The sequence below is a fragment of the Coptis chinensis genome, chromosome 4 (assembly GCF_015680905.1).
Source record: "Coptis chinensis isolate HL-2020 chromosome 4, ASM1568090v1, whole genome shotgun sequence".
NCBI lineage: Eukaryota > Viridiplantae > Streptophyta > Magnoliopsida > Ranunculales > Ranunculaceae > Coptis > Coptis chinensis.
The window spans coordinates 69870498-69880562 of NC_141459.1; the positions used below are offsets into that span (position 1 = coordinate 69870498).

The 10065-nt window shown below is 36.4% G+C and overlaps 1 protein-coding gene across 1 annotated transcript; it reads right to left on the bottom strand.

Moving 5' to 3' along the window:
* Positions 1-919: 919 nt before the first annotated feature.
* Positions 920-2900, bottom strand: LOC147504571 (uncharacterized). The gene is made up of 2 exons (XM_086605271.1): positions 2720-2900; positions 920-2229 (listed from the first exon to the last, which is right to left on the bottom strand). Exons 1-2 carry the CDS (start codon positions 2898-2900, stop codon positions 920-922), a joined length of 1491 nt encoding a protein of 496 aa, XP_086461397.1.
* Positions 2901-10065: the final 7165 nt, after the last annotated feature.

Here is a 10065-nt window from a genome sequence, read left to right on the forward strand (position 1 = left end):
CCTTACTTGACCTATCCTACCAATCCCACGTGAGTAAGGTAACTTGACTAAAACGTACGACTATACGGACGTTGGAATTTGGACTTTGGACTTGGGTCTTTGGACTTCGGACTTTGGACTGTGGACCTCGGACTTAAGAAAATAAGTAACTGAAAACCAAATAAACGTTCGAATAAAATAGCGTTTATCACATAACAATCTGGAAATACCCGAAATGACCATCATAGAAACTCAACAATTCAAATTCAGCTGTTCTATCCACCAGTTCATCAATTCTAGGCATCAGATAGTAGTCCTTCGGGCACTGTTTGTTAACATCTGTGAAATCAACACATATCCGAACCTTGCCATTCTTTTTCGGAACAACCACAATGTTTGCAACTCATTCTGAATTATCGATCTCTTTGATGATTTTACATTCTAGCAATTTTTGAATTTCATTTTGTACTGCTTGCACGTATATCGGCCTGACCCTTCTATGACGCTGATGAACTGGGGTTGCTCCTTCTCGCATATTCAACCTATGGGAACATACCTGAGGGTCCATACTAGGAAGATTAGCCATCGACCAAGCAAATACATTTTTATTCTTCTTTAGAAACTCGATTAAATCACTCTGGATTTTTGAACTCATCTTTGTTCCAATGAAAGTGAAGCAACTTTCATTGTCTTGTCCGATATTGATCTTTTGCACTTCTTCCATTATCTTACTTAGGATTATCTCAGGCTCTATCTTCATCTCCGATGCGAATCTAACATCCTCCTGATGGTTTTTGCTATTGAATTTTGGAGATGAACTTTCCATTAATTGCTATCTGGCAACTTCCGAGGCGCCCCAGTGTCCACTTTCTTCTCTTTCATCATACCCTTCACGATAACAAAATTGCACTTCTCAGATTCTGACTGGTCGCCTCTTATCTCATGTGGCCCTACAATCGCCGAAATCGATAACTTGATAAAAGTACTGAATCGCTCTCATAGCATGTATCCATTTTCTTCCCAAAATAGCATTATGATCTGAATGATATTTTATGACTATAAACTTAGCCATAATAGTCTGTGGGCCTGCCCTTACTGGCAACTTGATTTCCCCTGCTGGTCTTGTTGAGGTTCCATTAAAACCATACAAATTAAACTGTGGTTCTTTTAAATGGGACTCATCAAATCCAATGCCTGTATATGACTTCCAAAACAGAATATTGACAGAACTACCACAATCGACCAAAATCTTCTGCACATCATATCCTGATATTCTTAATGTAATCAACTGAGCATTATCGTGAGGCAACATTACCTTTGACAAATCGTCAGGTACAAACATAATAGCTCCAGGTATACTTGCTGATATGAGAGCAGGGTCTATTGGTATCAACTCCACATTTACTTCCAGCACCTCCTTGACTGTCGATATCTTTTGGATTTTATCCCTTATGATTTTCTTCTGTGGGATAACCCCCTTATATATCATATTAATCACCCCTAACGCCTTATCATTCATCACCGCTGCTACCTCTGGTCTGGCATCAGCTCTAAACTCCCTCAGCTTTCCATCTCTCATTAATCGATCTACTTCCCTGAGCAATTGAAGACATTTGTTTGTCTCATGATTCTTTACCTTGTGAAAATTACAAAAGGTTTTATCTTCTATCTCCCGAGGCTTATGAGTCGGACGTTGGAAATAAGGCTCTTTCCCAACCCTTCTCAAGATGTCTTCCAATGTAGTATTAATAGCGATATAATTGGATGGATCCAACTCCTCTCTTAATGACCTTTTGAATTTCTTCTTTTGTGAAGGTTGACCTTCGGATTTCGAATAAAAATCATTTGCCTTTCGCTTATCGGATTTATGATGAGTCTCTTCTTTGGCTGAGTTGCTTGCCTCAGATACTTGTAACACAAGTTGAACTAAAGCTGATAGAACACCCTTTTCAACTTGTATGTCTTTCTCGGCTTTATCATAGAGCTCTCTCAAAGTCTTAATATCCTTTCGAAGCATATACTTGTGCATATCGGACGCAGGAATGAGCCATGTTTTAAATGCCATTACTGCTGTTATCTCAGGCTCATCCAAATGTTCTACCAACTGCGCTTCTACCTTGAATCGCGATAAGAAACCTTTCAGAGATTCTTTCTTTCCTTGCTTCAGTTGGAACAAGGCCGACACCTGCTTTGGTGTCACTCGCTGATGCCCATAATTGGTCAGAAATTTTTCTTCAATCTCCCTATAACCTGATATTGATCCCTCTTGTAAATAACAGAACCACTTTAATGACTTCCCCTTTAGACTTGAAGAAAAGGATTTGCATAGCAATGAATCTAGATATGCAGTTCCCTTATATATCGAAAACTAATGCCGGTATGCGAAGAGATGGTCCATCGGATCCGATGACCCATCATATTGAGTGAACTTAATTAGGCAGTTTAAACTTCGGCGGAACAGGCATCATCTCGATTCTTTGATGTATCGGATTTCTACTAACATTATCCACCAATTTTCTTATTGACGCTGAAGTCTTCTCGAGCACTTGATTACCCATTTGCTTTATCATCATTCCTTGTATCATCTCCTTGGTTATGGGCTGTGGTATCGGCATTTCAGCTACTGGCAATACTTCTGCCCCTTTCTCATTTCTTATTGATGCCTTTCCCATATCACGACTACCAAATTTGGAACTACATTCCTCCTCTTCTTCCTCCTAAAAATCCCTAACTACATTACTTGGACCACCTTTTTTCATCTCTTGATTCTCCTTTAATAAAATAGCATTCTGCCTCTCTAACTCTTTCAATTTTTTCAACACTTCCTGAAACGATACTTCCACATTCACATTTGTTTCCAACTCCCTTCGACTTACTGAAACTCTTGTGTTCCTTGTATCCGACTGATTATCATTTTCCATTCTCTTACTATTTGCTTTTTCCTCGGAACCATTGTAACCGAACTCAGATTCTTCTAACACACTTCCTTCACTCAAATATGTAGAAAACCTATGGATTCTGGATCTTAGAAGAAGAAAATCGAAAATTTTCTTGTTCTAGATACACAGACGGCACCAATGTGATTGCCAAGAACAACTAAGGTTATATGACGTTCTTAGATCACACAATTCATAATGATGATTTGAATGAAAGACTCGGAAGAATCAAGTATAACACATTGTTTTTATTAATCAATCCTAAGAAATTTTACAATCACTCTCTTTCTCTCTCCTATTTTATGACTTTTTTCCAGAATGAATTGAATAAATCCTTTTTTCTTCCCCATCTAATCTTTATATAGTCCTCTCAACTAGCTTTGACCCAATCCGCTGTTGACATCTGTCCCTTGCAATTCTTCCTTCTTTCCCGCCTTCTACCTGCAACACCATTTAAATATCTATGAGATCTACTGAGATATGGGCATAAAGGTCAATATCTCGAGTTTTAAAATACTGAAATGAACATATTTACAGGTACGATATTTGCCCACTACACTATCCTTTTTTTTTTCTTTGCCCTAATTTATTGCACTTGTATCCAACTTTTGTATGCCGATATTTTTGTTTCAATGTAGATACAAGGAGATCAAAAAGAGTGAGATTTGAGGAGCCAGATAATACACTGACCACATTGATTTCCAGACCTGATACTTATCAAACAAGTGCATCACCAATTGTTGTCCACCCCAAAGGTAAGTTTCATTAATTTTAAAGTTTATAATATGCTCCATTTGAGGTCACAGTAATGTAGATGTGGCTTTATATTTGTTTAGGATTTTAATAATACATAAATTGCCCCCTTATCTGACTAATGTGAATAAATATTTCTGGAACAATATGCAGGTGATGAACCAAAGACTTTTGAATACAAATTCTTTAAGAAATTTCGTCAAGAGGCTGTCCGCAGTTACCGACTAAATGAAAAACAGAACCAGTTGGAGAAACCTCAACTAAATGACTATACTAGACGTACATTCATTGATTAAAATTGTCTTGGTTGTTCTACCAACAAACTTCATTTGTATATATCTTATATATAATGGGAAAACTTGCCACCGTTTATTAGTTCCCGTATTCTTAATTTTAACCTAATCTTTTAAATCAAAAGAGTACTCAAAAGTTTCACCCAAAAAATTCTCTGACAGTTTTAAATTAAAGGATATATTCATCATTTAGAAATAAATCAGGTTATATTCCCTAAATATCAACTTCTTCAGCAAACAGAGACAGAGACACCGTTTCGGTGGTTTCACAATTATTCTTCGTTCCTGACCAATACCCAAATCTTATATATCTTATATATAAAAACTTGCCACCATTTATTAGTTCCCGTATTCTTAATTTTAACCCAATCTTTTAAATTAAAAGGGTACCCAAAAGTTTCACCCAAAAAATTCTCTGACAGTTTTAAATTAAAGGGTATATTCGTCATTTAGAAATAAATCAGGTTATATCTTATCTTATTTTATCTTATCTCTACACTATATGATAGCCGGGTTTGTAGGAGCCACACTTCTCAACCGAACAGTGTATTTCTAATCTCTCTATTTTAAGATTTTAGAGCCACCTCCCTACGTTTATTTAAATTACATCTCTCCTATTTATTAATTACAATTGGCTCCCTGATCTCTATTAAAATTGAACCACCTCTTTCTTCAATAATTTTAGGATAGTCTTCTTAATTTAAAAGCTAAAATTTATGTATAGGAATTGTATATCTTTCTCATTTTTGAGAGAAACAACTTGGCGAACTGATGCGTAGCACAGGACACATGCTAGTATAAAATAATTGGTCTAGTATCCGAATACGGCTCAAGATTACACTATAGTGTTGACCGCTATGCTAGAACCCTGATCTCATCGCACACATTAATTTCTTTCTACTTTACTGCATTAGAAATTGAGGAGAGTTTATTATTGTAATAAACTTAAAGACAATTTTTTCATGTAGCTAGAAGTTTTAGAAAGTAAAAACATCCAGATCTTTCGATATGATCTCTAGGGTGATATCATCTACACCAAAAGTCAGTCTTAAACTCATTTTCATGGGGATCAGTCGTCACTTTGTATCTGTTTATGGCATGCTAACTCACACATATCGTATATGCTTATAGGTGCATGCATGTATGTATATGTCTATTGGAGATTCTTAGCTTTATGTGGGTATATCAATATACACTTACAAGTGCATGTACGTATATGTCTGTCAGACATTCTTAACTTAGTAAAATTACATTACTATATTTTCTTTGTGGTTTATGTTGCTATGGCTGTTTCCTACTACACATACTTAATGAATTGCAAATATAAGTTGCAGCTAATCAATTACAACTTAAAGAAAACAAGCATTAACTATTCTCTTGCATATCTCAGGTAAAAAGGAGACCCCCCCAGCTAATAAATAAGCCCTGTCACTCATAACTAATAAAATTGTATCGCATCAATGTCTGCATTAAATATAGAGAAATCACGCCCCGGGAAATTAAAACTAACAAATTATACTACTTAATTTTGACCAATATATATATATATATATATATTAAAGCTCCTACAAGAGGTATTTTTCGAGCTCTATTAAAATTCCACATCATCTCCTATTAAAACGGGGATTTCTCTCCTATTTGACAAACGAGATTTTTTTTTACAACGAGAGTTCATCTCTTATTATAACGGGAATTCATCTTCTATTAAAACAAATTCTAATACTTCTAATTAAAGCGGCAATCATTCTCCTATTAAAAAATAATTAAAACTTCATTTAAAATAATTTATTAGAAAATTAAAGCGAGTTAGTGATAAGTACTCAAAAAGTGCAATTTAACCCTCGATTATGCCTCTTGTTTAGCCATCTTAGTGGACTAATAGTGTTTGTAAGTTATGTTTTATGATTCTACAGGTGAAAGAGAGAGTTTTGTGGAATATTAGAGAAAAAAGGGTAAAACGGAGCAATTCGGAGCATTAAGGATCACATGGGAAGCCCGTGGACAATCATGGATAAGGCCAAGGAATTAGAGCTATTAAAGATGCGACTTGGACCTATTTTAAAGCCTATTTGGAAGCCCAAGGCCAAAGGATTTGTTGCTTGGACTAAAGCCCACAAAAGATGATAGAAGGATAGAGCAGAAGAGACAAAATAGGTTTACGTGTCTGGGACGCATGGATCGAGCGTCCAGACGCATGGATCGCGTCTGAGATGCATGAATAGTGTGTCTAGATGCATAGATCAACATTGTAGCCAATTTCTTCTCAGTTTTGGAGACGAAGTTGGACTCTGAAAGAAGCCTATTTGTATTAGGAAACAAATAACGATTTGGAATGCTTCTAGAGCTCATTGTAACCTCTATAAATAGAGGACCTAAGTGCCTCATGTAATTTGCCAATTCACTTATACTCTTGTCTCCAAAACTTGAGGCAGAGAGAGATTAATAATAAAAGATCGGTTTTAACTAGCTAAGTCTTACTAAATTAGTCTTTCTAGTCTTATGTTCTTCGACTCTTCTTCTTCTCGTTCTTCGTGTTCTTCCTTCTTTTTGGAAGGCTAATCTTCTCCTTCAAGGGAGAAGATGAAGTCGGTGCTTAGGGTTTGTTGATTCTTATGGTTTATGGTGTTCTTCAATCAGGTTAGTTCTTTACGTTTTTAGTTATTAGTTTCATTGCCCACACTAGGGGATGGAAGTATAGATTAAGGTTTTTATTTATTGCAATCGAATATCATGCTAGTTTAGGGTTTTATTTATTACAATTGAATATTTGCTAGTGACATTCTTTTATTTATTGCAATTGAATATAATGCTAGAATAGAGTTTTATTTATTGTAATTGAATATTACACTATTATTCTCTACTTTTCTTCTAGTTGTGTAGTGGTTTAGAGTAAGGGAAATATTCATTATGTTTGCCTTAGATGGTGATTCATTGAATAGCTGCCCAAGCTTACATAAAAGGAAAGAAGTTACTAGTAACATGAACATAGGAACAACCTTAAGTAGAGTTATTCGTTAACGATGTTTCGTCCAAGAGGGCATCGGCACTCGCTCGATTGCCTAATTATAGTCTACTTGTGAGAACAACCATGAAGCAGAAGGTCATAGATCAAAAGTATTGGTGGATTCTAATCTCTTGAATTCTCTCTCTTATAAATTCTCAATAGTTTAGTTTAGTTTAATTTAGTTTAGTTTAGTTTAGCATTAGAATCTAAAATCTCTACAATCATAGTTTTTAATCCCTCAAACCCCATTTCCAGTCCTGTCCTTCACATAACATACACTTAAAAGTGGAATGATACCCTACTCATCCTTTACTTATTGAGGGATAATTAGGTTTTGATACGCTTCTATTTTGTTCAACGACCATCATCTATCTACATCATCCATATACCATCTCACACACAAAAAGAGGCAAGGTCAAATGGCACCGCTGCCGGGGATATAATTAATTGTAGCCCTGGAAGAAGGTCAATGGCGCCGCTGCCGTTTTAAGTTGTTTATGTTTAACGTTTTCTTTCAAGATTAGAATTTTGGATCTTGAGATAATTTTAGCCGCATCATCCATCCTTTTGATAGATAAAGAAGCTTGAAGGACATCTCGAAGACAAGATCTACCATCCAGGTTAGTCGAATCTTCATTCTTTTTATTTCATTCTTAGTATAGTTGCATCGTAGTTTAGTTTTATTGCTTTATTAGTATAGTTGCATCGTAGTTTAGTTTTATTGCTTTCTAGTATAATTGCATTTAGGACCTTTTCAACAATTGAAGTTGTAAGCCAACACAGCGAAACATCAAACTCTAGTGTTTCTTGTCTGAATCTTGACAAACGGACTATCGTCTGTAGGTCGTGGTACTTAAACAATCAAGTGATTCACCATAACCCTAGAAGAGACAACTTTAGACAATGGGCGAGATACTAGCTGCAAAGCCCAACCCAGTTGAAGGAAAGTAGTTTTGCATATTAGTATAATTTAGAATAGTTGCATATTAGTTTAATTGCATTCAAGCATAGTAGGATAGTTTTTCATCATCTTCACATAGCAAGAATACTAGACAGGATTGATACAATGGCTGCAGGCAATTATGGAGGTGTTATGGACACCAATATTCCTGAAGCTATCCCACCCATGCAAGCACAGCAGAGGAAGAAGCTGAGCGATTTCTATTCGCCAATCATTGGAGACCCACCCAGCAGTATTGTTTTTCTAAAGACAGAAGCTAACCAGTTTGAACTTAGAGCATCAGTAATCTCTATGCTTCCAAAGTTCAATGGTTTAGACAATGTTCAGCCATATGCTCACATGAACAAATTTCTATCAGTCCTCAGAACTTTCAAGAACCAGAATATCAAAGATGAGAGTATCAAGTTGATTCTTTTTCTGCTCTCACTTGAAGGTAAAGCCTCTAAATGGTTAACTGCACAGCCGATCAATTCAATAGACAACTGGGAGAAGTTGAGAACAAAGTTTATGAACAAGTTCTACCCACGCTAGAAGACAAATGCCATGCAGCAAGTTATCAGCAATTTCAAAGAAAAAGTGATTGAAGAATATCATCAACGCTGGGAGAAATTCAATAATCTGCTAGTCTCATGTCCACATCATGGATATAACAAGAGCGCACTGGCTCATTTTTTCTATCGAGGACTAAACAAGCAGATGATACAGTCAATGCACAAAGGCAAGTTTACATCAATGGATGGAGAGGAAGCTTACAACTTTCTCGAGAATTTAGTTGAAGAAACACAACAATGGACTACTAGCAACGAGGATGTCGCTAGCATGGATGGGGAGCCAAAGCAATTTGGTTACCAAGCACATGAACAATCAAATCAAGAACTGAAGTCTACATTGGCCAGTCTGGCCACCAGCATTGAAACTCTGAGTAAGAAATTCAACCAGTTCTCTATGAATCCCTCCAAGATCAACAAGTCTCAAGCTAAATCTCTCCCAGTCATGCAAGCTAGCCAATACTGCGAAGTCTGTTTGGGCACTTCTCATACAACTCTAGAATGTCCTGGTTACTATCAACATGCATCAGTTGGAGAGTACAATATAAACTCATTTCAGAGGCCCAACCAAGGTGGTAATAACTTTCAAGGTAATTATTGGAGATAGAACGTTAGACCCCCAGGTTCTCAAGATCAAAGTTATATTCCACAGACAAGTCAAGCTTCACAGTTGGTTTCTTAACAACAATTATACTCTCAGCAGAATTCCAATACAAGTGGAGAGTTAGTGCCTGATCCTAGGAGAAATTATGCCACACCTACCAACCTGGATAATGCAATTACTTTGCTATCACAGAAAAATCAGAAATTTGAAAGTGTTCTAGAGCTTTTTGCACAGTCTCAGCTTAATCTCCAGCAATCTCAGGCAAGTCAATGTTCTAGAATGGAGTCTCTAGAGGCTAAGGTCGACCAACTCACTACTGCTTTGTCTATAAAGACACAAGCCATTCAACCTAGCTTATTGGAACCAATATTGAAGAGTGAAGATGTATGCCACATTGGGACAACTCTTAGTACTAATCACCTCCATGATCATGTCAGCTCAGTTACTACTTTCATATCAGGATTGAAGATAGACAACAAGGTTGACTTACCTTCTCATGATGACATTGCTATAGAGCAATCAATCAAGATTTTAAATGAAGTTCGAAAGGAAGTGGGAGAAATCCTTTCAACTCCCATTTGTGAAGATAACCAAGACAAGATATGTAAGAATGCCAAAGAGAAAGAGGAACAGACACATGCTGATGTGTTTGTACCAAAGGCACTTTTTCCTATGTTTTTTACTCAAAGCAAAAAGGACGAGTAACTTTTAGAGATGAAAGAGGCATTTGAGAAAGATAACATCAATATCCCCTTTCTCAAAGCGATCAAGAAGTTGTCATCATATGCCAAATTCTTGAAGGATGCATGCAACATAAAGAGAAGTACTCATGTTCCAAAGCAAGCGTTTCTAGCTGGACAAACAACATCTATTATCCATCAGCAAGCTCCAATCAAGCTCAAAGATCTAGGAAGTCCTACAATATTATGCAAGATAGGAGAAAAATTCACGGGTAATGCTCTTTTAGACCTTGGTGCTAGTGTTAAT